This window comes from Venturia canescens, chromosome 11 (assembly GCF_019457755.1).
Source record: "Venturia canescens isolate UGA chromosome 11, ASM1945775v1, whole genome shotgun sequence".
NCBI classification, from domain to species: Eukaryota; Metazoa; Arthropoda; class Insecta; order Hymenoptera; family Ichneumonidae; genus Venturia; species Venturia canescens.
This window is the reverse complement of record NC_057431.1, coordinates 6,442,094-6,459,083: the sequence shown is the minus strand read 5'-3', so window position 1 is coordinate 6,459,083 and position 16,990 is coordinate 6,442,094. Positions and strand designations below refer to the sequence as shown.

Genomic DNA, 16,990 nt, shown 5'->3' with positions numbered 1-16,990 from the left:
GAAGGGGGAGCTCCGTCCGGGAGAGAGGCACAACACGGTTCGCTTTTCGCTTCACTCACCGCCCGGCGGGCGTAGGGTGAGGACTGGCGCGGAACGTGAGCGTGCCGTTATCGCTACGCATTATACATTCCAGTGCACATTGAGAAAACGGGGCACGAAATACGACACGTGGAATCCTACTTTATCCTGAATGACTAAAATAATCTTTTTTTACGATTTAATTTTTTTCAATCAATCGATAAACAAATAAAATAGAAACCAATAAAAATTGGTAGCGGTCATAATTTTATCAGTTACATAATCAAAATCAGTAGCTTTAACAGTTATTTCATAATTTTAACAGTAAATTCAATCTTCCTGAAGCAACTGATCGGTCATCTAAATTACAAAATAAAAGAACTTAAGATCGTGCGAATCGATAAAGGACACGAAAACACAACGTAACGAATATTAAAGTTGAAATTTAATAAAAAATAATGATTCGCTCCTTGTCAATACACATTTTTTTTCTTTAATTTCTGAGATTCCTTTTTTTGACGCAACTATATAGATAAGCCGATAGGGAAGTCCTCGCACTCGATGTTATTATTATTACAAAATTTGCACATGAATGAGTATTTATAAAATTTTGGTAATTCGTGAAAAATAGTGTCGAGGCAAGGGCCAGTAGCAGAAAGAGTTTAGTGACGCCTGTAAACATAGCTTCGAGAGTCTTGTGTATGCTCGCACGCGCGCGTGTCCGCAAGCGAGCTAAGATGCAAGCATACCCCGAGCAACGCAACGCAAAGCAAAGCACCTAACGCACGGTCCTAAAGCCATGGGGTTGTCGGCAAGCGAAGACGGACAGTCAGTAAATCTACTCCATAGCGGATAGTTTGACACAGTTTCGAGCTCGATACAGTTTCTGTATCACTTTGAAGTCGCGCAGGCAAGATTCCATGCAGATAAGTCGGAGTTGCAAACGCTGCACGCTAAGCAACGCACGCAACGCGTATAACCGCAGCTATGTACAGCATTACGAATAGTTTTTACTAGTCAAATGCTAACAATAGGACGCGAGCAACCGACCACGCGTGCACGCACGCGGGCACACTCGATTCTCTATGAAACGGTGGTACAGGTTTTGTCACTACAATTCTTTCTGTTACTCGACGCATATTGGCTTATCCATTTGCGCAAAAACGGTTTTCTGGGGAAAAAACCTAGGGAAGAGTAGGTAAAGAAGGGCCCTCCCTGAAAATGGGGATATTTTTTTTCGTTTATGTTAATTTTCGTATTCAATCGGTCGTACAATAAAATAACGAATTTTTTCTTCTCTCGCGTCGGTATAAAGTTAAATTTTTGGTGAATAAAAACCCAAGTTCGTTCTCGAAAAAAAGACCAGCGGAAATATAACTTTGTGATAATGAATCGCGATTACGATTTTCTGCGATACGGTGAAGTGATAACAAAATTGTTAAAGGTGAAATGATAAATTCCAAACATGGGAGGACGAAAAAGCATTGGAAGAAAAGTGTGTTGAAAATATGTGGAAAGTTCTTTATGATCAGAACCATCAGAACCATGGAGCAGGATAAGAGAATCGTAGAGGCAGAGGGAAAGCGAAAGGATCGTGGAGGAAGACGGAGAGGGAGGAATACGGAGATCGCAAGGATCGCGGGAGAAAAAGGTAGGAAGAAGATCTAGGCCCGTTCCTGTAACTGTGAGTAACTACACCAACGATTTGTTTTTTTAAATACGAGTGCGCGAAATATGAAAAATGATTTTCATGTTACAAATGTAGACATTCTGCCGATCGAATGATCAAAACACGTGAACGTCAGGATGACGTTCGGATATTTCATGGAAGTATTTTTTTCAAATAATGAACCGTTAGATATAATATTTTCATATTATTTATTTTCATTATACAGTCGTTGCGATTTATAGATTTACGAATAGAATATGTTTTGCAGAGTTGATATATGGTGGTAGTTGTGCAAATTTTCGTTGAAATGTTTCTGGTAAAGATGTAAATGTGTCTTTACTCGACTGTCAACAAAGTTGAGAATCTCTGTCGTCGTATCTTTTTTCATCAAGTGCTCATGCAGCACTTCAATATTTGAATTAGCGAGTGATCAGCGCTGCTGACTCCAAAAAATACAACCCGACGCCTCTATCTGTATACTACATATTCATTAATACTTATAACGAATGATAAAACAGAAAAATATTTTCTATTAGTATCATGTCTCTCTATGAATCTTCGTGTTCAAGCCCAGTGATGCCAATGCAAAATTCAATGGGAAATATGCACGATACCCCAATAATTGTAATTCTTTGTACAAAAACTTGTGAAAACACGATGCGAAGTTAACAGACCGAAAGCATCTTCTGCACACAACCACACCGACATCTTTTCTTCATCTGAAATATTCATACCGCAATTCATTTATATATAAATATTTCTGGTAGAGATGTATATGTGTCATCTACTCAATTTTCAAAAATGTTGATTCAGATTTTAAAATTGAGCTCAGATTCATAACAATAAGAAATCGATTTTTAGTTTTCATTTGAGTTTTCGAAACAGAGCTGCGTTTTTGTTATATGTTTTTGCGATTTTTTTTTTTTTTTTTTTTTCATTACGCCATCAGCGTTACTGTGTTCATTTTTAGAGCTAACAAAACTGTAGGATATTTCCATGAGAATGTTGCGCATCTTTGTGAAGATTGCATAGTTCGCGTTAGTTCGAAGGGCTCGCTCGAATTCGGAGTCGGTTCTTCCATCAAAAGGGAATGAAATTCCGTTGTATTGCTAAACAATAAATTCCAGTAAATCGTGTAGATCAAAGTATTGATCAAAAATCTAAAATATAGAAAAAGAAGACTCGATGCTCGCTGAATCAACTGAGTTTTTTTATGGGAGTGCGAATACGTGACAATTTTTTTCTATAAATGCTACATTTTTAGGTTAGGTTTTACAGTCGCGCAAACATGGCGGACAAGGCGATGATGAAGGTAAGAAATAGCAAAACATTCTCCATTTCCCTTCAGTACTCTTTCGTTGATCGTCAAATATCTATTGATTTCTTGAAATTTCCGCCCTTTCGTTGGTCACTGGGTTTTTCACTGTTTTTTCGTAAATTTAGCAAATCGCCGAGCAGAAGCTCAAGGCGTTCTCCATCGGGACAATGGGAAAAAGGCCGCACAGTAAAAAAGAACTCGAAGAGCAACGCAAAAAAGAACAAGAACAAGCCGCTGCAGAGGTTTGTTTATTTTTTTGTTTTTAACAATTCTTTTCCATCGTAAAATTCTCGTTGATTTTTCTGATTAAATGTCTGCATTTTAGGCATACGAAGAATTCGTAGTCACTTTTCAAGAAACTCCCAATAAAACTACCAGCAAAGTTTGGGTCAAAGCCGGAACCTACGACGCTGGCAAAAGACGTAAGTTTGATTTTTGATTCTCTTTTAAAAAACGTTTGTAAATTTAAGCTTTCCATCGAGTGGCTCGATATTTTGGAACGAACTGAAATTCCTTCCTTCGTTCCTTCCTATTACAATCTTATCACAATTTGTTTTCTCCTCACAGAGGAAGATACCCGAGAAAAAGGGAAACTTTACAAGCCACAGTCAAAAATCTCGGAATTAGTGGACAGCAGATCATCGGCGGAGCAAGCTCAAGAATATGCAAAATTGCTTGGCACCAATGAGCGCAAGCTGGACAGGCTTGGAAAAAAGAAAAAAGAGGGTGAAAAGAAGAAGAGCAATCTGGAATTGTTCAAAGAAGAATTGAAAATGATTCAGGAAGAGCGTGAAGAAAGACACAAGTACAAAGGTGTCGTTAAAACTGTTCTTTCTACAAACACCGAAGACCCGATGATGGCGGCAATGAAATCTGTCGAAGGTGAGAAAATTTCTGTCGAGTCGATGGAATAAAGTTTTGCTAGTTGCAGTAATTTTTTTATGCTTTTTTTACTTGACAATGCAATTGAATATTCGAATGAGATGAATAGACGAAAGAGTTTCAGACATTTCTGAGTGATTTTATAATGAAAAAATCATTTTTCTAGTGGACACGTCGATCGATCGTTGTTTGTTTTTGTCCTCAGACGGTTCGTTCGACAATGGCGATCCAAACACGACGAATCTTTACCTGGGAAATCTCAATCCAAAGGCAAGGAGAAATTTCTTCATTGAAAAATCGTTTTTACACGAAAGCTGATCGTTTCTTATTTCTTTTGATTCGCCAAGTACAGATTACGGAACAACAATTGATGGAAATATTTGGTAAATATGGTCCCCTCGCCAGTATCAAAATAATGTGGCCCAGAAGCGACGAGGAAAAAGCCAGACAAAGAAATTGCGGATTCGTTGCATTCATGAGTCGAAAGGACGGGGAGAGGGCTCTGAAAAACTTGAACGGTAAGAATTGAAATTTCCCATGAGAAACCCCAGTAAATGAGTTTAAAAACTCTTTGAAAAGTTCAACAAACTCACTGATGATTTTTAAATCCTCAAAAAACAAAAAGGACGTGACATAATGCAGTACGAGATGAAATTAGGATGGGGCAAGAGCGTTCCAATACCGCCATATCCAATTTACATCCCCCCGGCATTAATGGAGATAACGCAGCCTCCTCCTCCGTCGGGTCTTCCATTCAATGCGCAGCCTCACCGTCGGGACAGACATAAGGTAGATCACGAAAAAAATATAAAGAAAAAAGTAATCGAAGGAATGAAATTACGTTTGACAATAAATGAGGGCTCGATAGAGAAGAAAAGTTGGCAAAAAAGAAGAAGGAAAAAGAGCAAAATTTTCTTTATCGTTTTTCTATTTTCTACATTAAAAACAACAACAACAATAATAATAATAATAATAATAACAATAACAATAAAGAGAAGAATTGAGAAGAAATTCATCGGACGCTATTTTTTCACTGTCCACGAACGACTTAAAAGAGCTGAGAGATCAGCAAAGTATGCTGAAAGCAAAAAACACGAGTAATTAATACGTAAGACGAGAATTGAAAGAGACAAAATGAGGAACAAACTAATGAAACAAAACGAGTTCAATAAGCTGAAACTCGACTCCGAATTCAGTGTGACCCGTATAACCCACGCTTTTGATAAATAATCTCAGATACCACGTATCCGCAACCTCCAGAGCGCGGACCCCCAGGAAAAGGAAAACTTTGAAAAGGTAAACTTATTCTTTTCCGTTTAGACAAACAATTATCTAAAAACTCGCAATTTTTCCTGGCTTAAAAAATTTCAAAAAAAAAACAAATTTACGGATCCGCCGAGTAAATCTCGATAAGCACAGAAAGAAAATTTTATTTTCAAGTGTCGCAATCGACGGGTCAGCCAAATTCATTCATTTTTCAAATATCAACAAAAAAGAAAACATAATTTTCACCCTCGTTAAATATCCTCGTATTTTCGTCAAGTTGCCCGAATCTAATCCACGTTTAAAAATTGTGTTGTAACGAACTTGTCGCCGGTGCGTCTTACCAACTGGCCGATGTGACGAAAAATTTGGCTCATGTGTGTGTTGTGTGTGTCTCTCTCTCTCTCTCCCTCGTTCTTCTCGCGCCTCGTTTTCTCTATGGGATTTTCAAAAAAAAAAACGAAAAAAAAAATTTTTTCTACAATATCGCACGAAAACCCTCGAAAAAGTGTTTTTCCACCAATTTTCAACGCGCGCGCACACACACATACGAAAAACAACCTCGTTCGATCTCTCGTCTGGAACATCACACAGATTTTGCAGAACGCTGTTGTCAAAGTCGTTATTCCAACGGAAAGGTATTTCTTTAATATAATTCATTTATTAATCGTAATAATAAATAAATAAAAAAGAAACAAACATTCGAACGTTTCATAATTTCTGTAACTAATCACTAAAATTATCATTTCAAATGATTTTTCAATATAAATCGTTAGAAATACTAAAATAAATTGTAGAAATATTTCTGTGATTTAATGAAAATGCAAAAATAGTCATAATTTTGTAATTAATTGAAACATTGTTGTTACAAATGAATTTGTATGATTATGGATTGTCAGTACTCGTGAAATTGATTTTTCAAAGTTGTCAATAGTCGATGGAATAAGCTTGTGATAATATGAGAGTACGATAATGAAAATTTCATTATCATTCATTAAAATTATTGGATTTTTTGTATTTTAAAATATAATAGAATAGCGAAGTACTTCAGTGAAATGATTCAAAGATTTTAAAAAATTTTGTGAGTGCTAATTATTGTTATTAGTTGCATTGCTTAATTAACAATTTTCATGAAATTAGATCGTTGATAAAAGTGAAATACAATGATCTTCTTGCTCTGCGAATGGAACCAACGCTTTTCGATGGGAAAATTGATGAAAAAAAAACCATATAAAAATGACACATTTTTTTATTTTTCATGATTCGATGTCAACGATGATTTCTTTAATGGTATTGTGCGTTGTAGGAACTTAGTCATGTTGATACATAGAATGGTGGAATTTGTCATTCGGGAAGGCCCCATGTTCGAAGCCATGATCATGAATCGTGAACTCAACAATCCAATGTTTAGGTGAGTCAATTATTTATTGGAAAATAATCTTTTTTTAATGTTTGTTTTTTACTGTTTTTCTGTATCGTTCATTTCGTTTCAATTTTCGTAATTTTTAATTTGTCAATGTTGTCATATTTTGCGAATTGTCATTGAACTTTTTGGATTTCAGATTTTTATTCGAAAATTACTCACCCGCTCACACGTACTATCGCTGGAAATTGTACTCGATTTTACAAGGAGACGGACAGAAGGAATGGCACACCGACGAATTTCGAATGTTCAAAGGAGGCAGCGTCTGGAGACCGCCACCGGTCAATCCTTGGACTCAGGGAATGCCTGATGAGCTCATCGAAATGGAGGAGCGACAGGAACCGAGGAGAGGAAGCTTGTCCAATAGGTAATCGTTTATTGCTCAATTATTCACGTTTTTTTCAACTTTTTCCTTTGCAATTGTAATTAAAAGCAAAGGGACAAAGATTCAGTTTGAAAAATGTGGATTTTTCATCGCTTTTTCTAACTTTTGGCATTTTTTTTTTATTCCAATGGCCAGTTTTTCTTCGATTTTATTAATTCGTGATCGTTTGCAACTTTTTTTTTACAGTCAAAGAGACAGACTGGAAGATTTATTGCGAAACATAACTCCGGAGCGAATAAGAGTCGCGGAGGCGATGGTTTTCTGCATCGAGCACGCCGAAGCAGCTGAGGAAATTTGCGACTGCATCGGAGAGTCTCTGTCCATCCTCCAAACTCCTGCCAGCAAAAAAATCGCTCGTCTCTATCTCATATCCGATATTCTCCACAACTGCGGTGTCAAAGTAACGAACGCGACGATTTACAGAAAAGCGTGAGTTTTGACAAAACTGATTTTCAATGAATTTCGCGAATAATTCGATCGACGAAAGATCGATTGAAAATCTTTAACCTCCACAGGTTCGAGTGTCGCCTGCTCGAGATCTTCAACGAGGTGCATTCGGCTTACAAACAGTTCGACAGCAGACTCAAAGCCGAAGGTTTCAAAGTTCGGGTCATGAGAATGTTTCGAGCCTGGGAAGACTGGGCCGTTTATCCCCGAGAATTTTTAGTTCGATTGCAAAACGCCTTCCTCGGTTTGGTCACCGTGAGTAACATAAATTCAAGAAAAACACCAGAGAAGCAAAAACAAGTTTTCTCAATATTTACCAAACTTTTGGCTCCTTTCCCTTAAAAATTCGTCACTCGGTTCCTCCTTCATTTTTCAAACGTTGAAATTCCTCAAGGTCGAAGAGCCCGAACCAGAAAACGACGAGGACATTGACGGTGCCCCACTGTCGGACGCTGATGGCGAAGGCGGCGAGGATCTCGACGGTGTGCCTCTTGACGGAGCGGCTCTTCTCAAGGGTGCTTTAAAATTGGGATTGACGCCTCAGCCTGTGACGAATTACGACGACATTGACGGCGTGCCAAGTGAGCAAATTCGATGGAAACGTTTTCTTTCCACGAAGCGTTTGAATTCAGGCTTTATCGTTGATTTTTAAATTCGAAACTGTTGAAACGAACGCTTGAAAATTTCGAAAAGCTCAAAATAACACGAAACTTTTTTCCAACAGTGGACGAGGACATCGACGGCGTGCCAATGGACGACGAAGAGGACCGCACGAATTCGCGGTCGAAGGACGACGATAAGAAGCCAGTAATGCCAGCGGGCTTCGTCCCCTCGCGATGGGAAACCGTCGACCCTGATCAGGTCGAGGCACAAGCCATGACGACCAGTAAATGGGAGGAATTGGAGCAAAATGACGACTCGAATTCGCAGGATGCGAGCATGGACTCGACCAGTCGTGATTACAACGAGGAAAGACGCAATCGCTTGAGGGAAATCGAAGTTAAAACCGTTCAGTATCAGGACGAACTCGAGAGCGGCAGAAGATCCCTCAAACCTGGAATGACGATGCAGAGCCAAGTCGAACATTACAGAAAAAAACTCATTAGAAAAGTGAGCAATTCGTTTGAAAAGTGAATCTTCATAAATCCTTTCCATCGACTGTCCTCGATTTTTCGCTTTTTTACTAATTTCGCATTATTCAACAAAAAATTTAACAAAATCGATGCAAAAATATGAAAAATTGATAGACAATGGTCGCCTTTTCAGTACGCCCTGCAAAGCGACAAAGATTCGCGAGCCGAAGATCGCGAGGACGAAAGAAGAAGGGAAAAGAAACGTAGCACGAGTCCTGAATCGCCTGGCAATCATTATCGCGATAGACGAAGAAATTCTCCGGCTTCCCCTTCAAAAAGCACTACGAGATACAGGTATGATATAAAATTTCATTCGAGAGCCAATGAAAAAGTGAAATTGCACGTCGATTTTCATTGAAACACCAATAATTGCAGCATCAAAACTGAAAAATGTTTCTCCTCGCAGTGTGTGTCCCGCGTTACTTTCATTTGAGAAGTTGAATTTTTTCGTAAAATCCAAAACTTTTCTTTCCGGCTCATTAATTTGGTTAAAAATTCGAAAATAAATTGTCGGATTCCACTCAATTCAATTATTCTTCCTAATTTCAATGAAATAAAAAATTCCTGAGTTTTTGCTCGTGCCTAAATGAGCCAGTGAGGTATTTTCCTGAAAACCGATCCAGATAATTGTTTATCCACTCTGAGAACAGCGGATTTCAAATTTTTCGTCGTTTATGCAGGTCACGAAGTAGATCGCCGCGCAGCAAGCGTCGTTCGCGATCACCGTACAAGAAACGAGCGCCGGTGACGCCATCACCGCCGCGGATTCGCCGGACGCCTTCACCAGTGTTTTCCTCGTCCTCGAGGCTCTCGAGGAGATCGTCGCCAGGGAGCGATCGGGGGGATCGCAAGCGGCAACGCGGCCGTTCGCCGTCTCTCTCGCCGCCGCCGCCTCCGAGCTCGCGAGCATCCGGGAAGCACCGGGCGAGCAGTCCGCCCTCTCCGACGCCACGTAAACATCGACATAAACACAAATACTGAAGTAAAAGATTTCGAAAAAGTGGAAAAACCACCGAAACTTGTGAAAAGGTGAAAAAACAAAAACTCCATTTCTTCAGCTCTTTTTTCTACATAAAACTTCGACCGAAATCGTCGTTCGGTCACGAGAAACTACGAATTCACATTCTCAGCTTAGGTCAATCAATTTTTATGAGAATGCGCTTTTTCAATCTCCTTGATTATTTTTTTTGCCGCTAAGACTCAATGACCGATCACGGTCGTTTGTAAATAGTTTCCAGCTACGCGTGAGCGTCTCTATCGATAATTCATTTGAATAAATCAAATAAAAACCATTTGAATATTTAAAAAATTGAGGATTTTCAACGATATAAATCATTTCAAGCGAACACCGAAATTCTCGATCTCCAACTCTTCCAGTTCTGCATATTCCAGTCAAAAGTTCGTCCGTCGTAACACTCTTCCATCGAAAATGAAAACTGACAAATTTTACAGTCTTTTTCTCACCGAGTTGTCACACTTTTTCAATTTCGATGAAAGTGACAAAATAATGAGAAATTTTTGTGTTTTTCTCGGTCTCTCTGGGCTTTTATCTTTGCCCCATTTTTATTGATCGAGGCCACCAAGCGTCGATGTAACGACGATTTTTATATTACAAATTCATTGACATTTCACGAAGTTAATTCATTATTTGTGAGTATTTAAACTTAAGTCGATTTTAAATAAACAATAAAACCCAACACACACGAAAAACGTCGCGTAAAATTAAAATTCAACAACATCGATCTTTCGTCCTCGGGTTCTCGCGCTTCTCAATTTTTTCTTTCTCATTTATTTATCAATGGCACTGTGTGACTAGCAAAAATGGATTTTTTCTCGAGGTATCGATAACAACTTTTGTACGATAAATATTCATAAGAAAATGATTTTTTCCTAGTTGTCAAATTCCTGTGGAAAAAAAGAGAAAAACTTGGATCAATGGATCGATCGATTCGTAATCTCGGAGCACGAAACTCAAAATTCAACGAATGGATTTTCCGAATTTCGAGCAGATTGAAAAATCCAACTTTTTGTGAAAAAAAAAAGTCATTTAAAGATCGAACCTTGGAGAGCCAATTGTTGATTTCCTCCTGAATGGAAACTTCATCGTAACTCGAATCATTTACGTTTTCCTGGACATTTTTTGCTCCGGAAGATCCGCTCCCGGTAGTTTTCGCCGATAGTGTTTTCCCCCGAGGCTCCTGAGTTTTGCTGGCCTCCACAGGGGCGGAGTGAGCTCCCTTCGGTGCTTTGACACCTGCTTGGAGAATGGAAACAAAAAAGTTACGAAATAGGATAAAATTCGAGATAAAAATCTTCCTCATCGAAATTTCATTTTCGATCAACATTTCAAAACTGTCCTCCGTACTCGTAATAAGATTCTTAAGCTGCGAAAAAATCTCCGTGAATTTTCAGTGTATCGTTCGGTTTTATCGACGCAGAAAAATGAATTTTGGGTGATTTTTCTCTTGCAAATTTTCCATTTTTTTAATCATTAACTCATTCATCTTATTTCTACGTTTCGTCGACTATTTACGTTTCCATCCTGGCATTTCTGCGTCCTCTTCAGCCTCCTCCTCGTCTTCTTCCTCATCCTCCTCTTCCTCTTCTTCATCTTCGTAATCTTCGTCCTCTTCGTCTTCCTCCTCTTCGCTCTCAGTCGGCGTCGGCAATTTTCCATACTTTGCTTCCAACTTGGCCACCAATTCACTGTCGTCCGGTTCTTCAGTTTCCTCTTCTTCCTCTTCCTCCTCTTCCTCCTCCTCCTCCTCTTCTTCCTCGCTCAATTCCTCTTCGTCCTCTTCCGTCGCCGAGTGACGCTCGCTCTCAGATGTTTGCATCTCTTCTGATTCTTCCCCCTTTTTCGCTAACCTCGCGTCCACCTTCGACGATGGATTTTTCCCTTTTTTTTTTTTTTTTTTTCAAAAAATACCATTATTTTTGCCTCTCGCCAATAAAACTCTAACATCTTCCTCATTCGACCAATTGAAATTCAATTATTTTCCTTGTCGTTTCAATCGATCACGATTATTGAATTTCTCATCGTTGGATAGAAAATTTTTTAATTTTTCAACTGTTTTTTAAGAAATTTTAAGTTTTTCACATTTTTAGATATAAAATCAAACATTTTCAATATCAAATTAACAAATCTATTTGAAAAATTAAAGAATTCTGTTAAATGATTTTAAATATACAAACTTGAATTTCTTTGTCCATTTTTTTTTTTTTTTTTTTTTAAATTTTCAAATATGTTTTTCAATTTGACGAATTGAAATTCGACTATTTTCCCAATAATTTGTGTTAAAATCATAAAAAAATTTTGATGATTAATTTCTCAACTAAAATTAATATTTTCATCACTTTTCATCCAGATTCGCTTAGTTGAATAATTTTTTCGATAAAAACTACTTGTTTGGGTGATCTCTCGAGGAAATGTGGATCGAAATTCCTCGTTTCTTTTTGAACCTTAATTCTTTTAAAGTTGGTTGAAAAATTGAAAAATTGAAGGGATTAAAAATTCGTTCACTCCTTTTGAAAGTTTCTACCTTCGAGAATGGAAGAATTTTTCAATTGTAAATTTTCCATAGCGCCTTTGGGCCTCGTGGGTTGTTCTTTTTCCAAATTTTTGTACTTGTCCCTTAACTCCTGGTAGGTTTCGACGATTTTTTCGACTTTGTCGATCGTCCGATCTTCGGGTTCGTCGGTGGTGATGAAATCCTTCGGGCTGGGAGGTGGAACGATGGTATTTCGTCGGGTCAGATCGGCGACCTCGTCGAGCATATCAGCTTCGACTAAAAATTCAAAAAAAATAGACTGAAAAAATTTAAAAACAAACAAATCTTTCGAAAACCGAAAAAACTCAAATTTCCCGTGACAGAAGTGAAGTTCCTTTCTCCACTTACCTCATTTTCGGCGCTTAAAATCCTGTTAGTCAACGAAGATAACATGGAACATGCTACGATTATATTATTCACTAAAAAATCCACTTAAAGCTATGATTATTTTGACAAAGAAATTTGTGATTTTTGAAAAAGCTCAAAAATGAAGATTTTCTAGAGTAAAAACATTTAAAATAGAGAGAGAAAAAAAAGAACAAAATAAACGAAAAACAATTGAATTTGTTTCTTTTCCATTTACCATTGTTCCATCGTCTAACGAGCACAAAATGCGCGGCGACGATAAGCGCAACTCCGACTCCAAATTTCACAGCCACTGCAAACCCACATTCTTTATTTTTTTATCCCATTCGGTCGTCAACGTCGATCTTTTTTTTTTTTTTTTTTTCAATTTTTTTCGTTTTCTCTAAACGTTTATTTTCATTTATTTATTCACATTCATGGTCGGGAGGGGGGGAGGGCATGTGTATGGAGATTTTTTCGCAGTTTTATGAACAAAATGCGGTGAGCATGGAGAGTCGATGATACTTTTCGAATAAATCAATTTTCTCTTATTTTTTTTTTTTCGCTTCTTTTTTTCTACTGTTATCATATCTAGCGATATTTATCGATCGAAACTCACCGCTCGTCGACTCTTCTTCTGCCTCCTCCTCCTGCTCCTCGTCCGGCTCAATTTCCAAATCGTTCACAACCTCCTCCAAATCACCTTCTTCTATCTGCTCGATGGAAATGAAAAAAGGGGGCGAAAAAGCGAATGAATTTTTATTTCTAATTTTCGAGCACTGGAATTGTGATTTTTTGTCAATTCCCTTGAATTTTGGTTTTTTTTTTATAAAATTCTTTGAACTTTTGGGTCGAAATTGTGATTTTTTTGGTAAATTACCTCGAAACTCTGGTTTCGAATATTTGGATAATGGAATTTTGGTTTTTTATAAATTCCATTGAATTTTTGCTAAATTGGGTTCTACTAAACGAGTAAATTTTGGTTTCTGGTCCCCTCAAAATTCTGGTTCCGCATTTCCGGGCTCGAAATTTTTCCATTATCTCGAATGACGATTATTTTTATTTTGGAGTTTCAGCATGCTCCCGAATTTTCGTTTTTTTTTTTTTTTTTTTTAATTACGAAACGAATGAAAATGGAAAAATCGTTCCGGAATTTTTCAGTCTTTTGGGCAATTTGAACTCTTTTTTATATTCATTTTAATCGGTTAGTGGAGGAAAGAAATATTCGAAAGGGATTACTTCCTCGAGTGGTTCAGCGCTGTTGTCGTCGATCTCTCCGACTCCAGGGATGCCAAAAATCTCTCGATCCTCCTCGTCCTCTTTGGAGGCTTTGACACCCTCGATGCTGACGTCGAGTTCGACGTTCTCGTCACTCTCTTGCTGCTTCTCTTCTTCTTCACCACTTTCTTCGTTTTCTACCCCCTCGTCATTCGTTTCCTCGTCGCTGACGTTGTCCAGCTCTTCGAGTGTTCCGAAATCCTCCTCGTTGGAACTTTCCTCCTCGTAGCCTTCGTCCTCTTGTTTTTCTTCGGACTCGAGATCACGCTCTTTCCGTTTTGCTTCTTCGTGATATCTTGACACTGAAATAATCAATATTCGAGTATTTTGAGATTCCAAAAAATTCATGAATTTCCATTTCTCCTTTTTCTTGCTTTGGTTCTCAAATATTCATTTCATTCGTCAACCCAAATTCGAATTTTCGCATTTTTCTTTCGATTTCATTGAATTTTTCATTTTTTTTTTTTTTTTTTTTTTTTTTTTTTTAATTTTAATTAAAAAGTCGACTTTTATCGAAATATTTTCTTTAAATTCGACACCATTTATGCTTCAAAAGTAAATGAAAAAATCTTTAATTTGTCAACTACAGTTCGTAAAATTTGGAAAAACAATTCTCAACGAAACTGACTTTTAAAAATTTTTATTTATTTTCACCTTGTTTTCGGATTATTTCTTCCTCGACGGATTGTCCATCCTCTTCGTTTTCCTCGTCTTCGCTTCCTTCTTCCTCTTCTCCTTCGTCTTCGTCTTCCTCAGGAGCTTCGGCTATGCCTTCGTCTTCCTCCTGATCGCTTTTTTCGACGGACGTTTCTTCAGTCTCTTCTTCCTCTTCCTCTTCTTCCTCTTCCTCCTCTTCCTCGTGGCCGCCTTTTTCATCTTCGTCCTCTTCCTCCTCGTGTTCGCGATCCTCTTGGCTCGCTTCTTCGTGGGCTTCGTCTTCGTGTTGTGGGAGAATGTCGTCGACCCAGCCGTCGAAAATCATGGCCCATCTCGAGTCCGAAATGGGTGTGTCGACTGTGAAGCGAGAGGCCAAATGTTTGACTCGAGAAAAAAATGTTTGGCGAATTTTTTCAAATTCGTCAATTTTCGAAAAACCTTTTTTCTCATATTCAAATTTTCACGCAATTAAAGACTTTCAATTTCCTTCGAATTCATCAAATTCCCACGATAATTTGTCCTTCGATTCATCAAATTTCATTTCCATCTCAAAATTCTGATATTCTCATGAAAAAAAAAAAAAAAAAAAAAAAAAAATTTCAATTAAAACAAATCTTTCGGGTGGCTGTCGAGGTGCAAAAGCGATTGGGCTCACCGTCGGTGCTTCCTCGACTCTCGAATATTATTAATCCTACGAGCCCAACGAGAACGCTGAAAAGTGCAAAAAAAATTATCCTCGCGCACCAGTGGCCTCCTGTGCCGCCCTCTTTGTGCACGTGTATCGTCACATTGTCCGTCGAATTATCGGAGGACGGATTGACCAACGTGGGTGGAGGGGTTCCCGCATCTTCGTCGTCTGAAAGTAAAAAAATTTTCACGTCCAAATTTTTTTCTCCCCCACAGTATTTTTTGAGCGCCAAAAGCATTTCTCACGTCAGAAATTTCGTGAATAAGTTGAAAATGGACGAAAAAACAAAAATTTTTCAAATTTTTTGACCAAATTTGAAAGAAACGATAAAAAATCAGGAACAATAAGTTACATCGAGAAACGTTGGCATACCAAAACTTGACCCCCGTATCCTTTGTATATGGTAATCCGCGTCAGCTAAAATACGAAAAAACAAAAAAAAACGTTCAATGGAAAAAAAGAAATGAAAGACTATTAAAAAAAATAAGGAAACTGTTGGAAAATTAAGAAAAGATGGATTTCCACGCGAGAAATGCTTTTGGACTGGTTCATACCGTTTTGAAATCTATTTTCGTATAGCCAAAGAGGAGCGACAGTTCTGGCTGAGTCTCACGACAGCCCCACATTTTGTCACTTAACGCATTGGCAGAGCTTTGTTCGTTCGAATTGCCTCGTACATTAGTTCAGCAAAAATTCAGCATTATTTCGACTCGAATCCGCGCATCGCATCGAATGATGAAAATTTCTCACTACTTTTCATGATTTTGCATGCAAGATTTTGTCTAAAAAATGGCGAAAACAAATCGATCAGCGATTGGAAAGAAAAGAAGAAAATTTTCGAAAACCATGAAAACCGAAGGCACCGGGAAAGTTTCGGTACGACGAAATTCGGGCTTGGAATTCCATGCCGAAGCGAAAAATCGATCGACCGATCGATTTGACAGCTGGATCGAGGGAGAAAAACAAAAGAAATCCAAAAACGGTAATTTTTGGAGACAAAAATGAGCCAAAAAATGTTAAAAAAAAAAATTGCTTCAGCGACGAGTCAAAATTGACGAACGATAAAATAAGATAAAAAAGCGAAAACAAAATTAAAAATTCAGGGAGCATGATCGTGGCCGAGGAAAGGATGAAAGATAAAATGGAAAATGGATGAAAGAAAGAGAAGAAAAAAATACGACAGATTTCTCTAAAAATATCTTACCGAGGAACGATTCGAGTTACGAAAGTTTCGGGCCGAGCACACTTCGGGTCTCTCACCTTTTTTGCGTCTCTTGTCCTTCCGTTTTCTTGGCTGTACGTCACCGCTCATTATCACCAATAACACGAGAAATAAAAAAATAAAAGTGCCTCAAAAACGACGAATTATTTGGAGGGTAAAAAGGCTGAAAATTTTACCGACGAGCACAACAAAAATAAGGAAAAAATTGGACAAAAAGGAATGATGCACTCGGACGCTTAATTCGTTAACTACTGAGGACCGGGGAGGAGGCGCGCGGCGCTTCTAACATGTACGCGGCGAGAGACAAATTTCGAGCTTGCCAAAGGAAGGGGTCGAGCTTTGTGGCCAGGGCCGAGTGGCAAAACTTGAAATTTTTATCACTTTTATTACTCCCTGATTGAAAGAAATTTTATCTCGAAAGTAGCTGACAAAGTTTCGGACCCGGATGGATCCGGAATCGACGAGGGATGAGGATAAAAAATGGAGTTTCCAAAAAAACGATGAAAGAGCCCATTTTTGGAACTAAGTAAAAAATGTTCATTTTTAATCGCAAATTCTGAAGGATTTTTTCGACTTGTCGACGTGTAGCATCGAAGCAGTGAAAAAGTCGAGAAAACGTTGTGGAAAAAGCACGAGAACGAAACTGTATAAAGATAATCTTCGGGGTCGATTTGGAATTTGAAATTTTCATGAATTTTTGTACCAATATGC

At 38.1% G+C, this 16,990-nt stretch overlaps 2 protein-coding genes across 4 annotated transcripts; one reads left to right on the top strand and one right to left on the bottom strand.

The window, feature by feature from the left end:
* Positions 1-2,721: 2,721 nt before the first annotated feature.
* Positions 2,722-10,235, top strand: LOC122417706 (U2 snRNP-associated SURP motif-containing protein). Of its 2 annotated transcripts, none has more exons than XM_043431492.1 (17): positions 2,722-2,999; positions 3,131-3,247; positions 3,331-3,427; positions 3,573-3,887; positions 4,054-4,157; positions 4,240-4,405; positions 4,513-4,676; positions 5,124-5,183; positions 5,745-5,788; positions 6,457-6,561; positions 6,713-6,940; positions 7,145-7,387; positions 7,474-7,660; positions 7,800-7,986; positions 8,130-8,515; positions 8,672-8,832; positions 9,219-10,235. In XM_043431492.1, the coding sequence occupies exons 1-17, from the start codon at positions 2,976-2,978 to the stop codon at positions 9,517-9,519; spliced, it is 2,889 nt and encodes a 962-aa protein (XP_043287427.1). In that variant the 5' UTR covers positions 2,722-2,975; the 3' UTR covers positions 9,520-10,235. The 2 variants fall into 2 exon arrangements, with proteins under 2 accessions (XP_043287427.1, XP_043287428.1); XM_043431493.1 differs by having other exon boundaries at positions 2,723-2,999; positions 4,093-4,157.
* On the bottom strand, positions 10,054-16,552 carry Asph (Aspartyl beta-hydroxylase). 2 transcript variants are annotated; one of them, XM_043431501.1, is made up of 10 exons: positions 16,318-16,552; positions 15,025-15,225; positions 14,367-14,726; positions 13,674-14,014; positions 13,054-13,147; positions 12,673-12,747; positions 12,081-12,326; positions 11,072-11,437; positions 10,599-10,795; positions 10,054-10,443 (listed from the first exon to the last, which is right to left on the bottom strand). In XM_043431501.1, exons 1-10 carry the CDS (start codon positions 16,367-16,369, stop codon positions 10,429-10,431), a joined length of 1,947 nt encoding a protein of 648 aa, XP_043287436.1. In that variant the 5' UTR covers positions 16,370-16,552; the 3' UTR covers positions 10,054-10,428. The 2 variants fall into 2 exon arrangements, with proteins under 2 accessions (XP_043287436.1, XP_043287438.1); XM_043431503.1 differs by having other exon boundaries at positions 10,599-10,792; positions 16,318-16,551.
* Between the last annotated feature and the right edge of the window lie 438 nt (positions 16,553-16,990).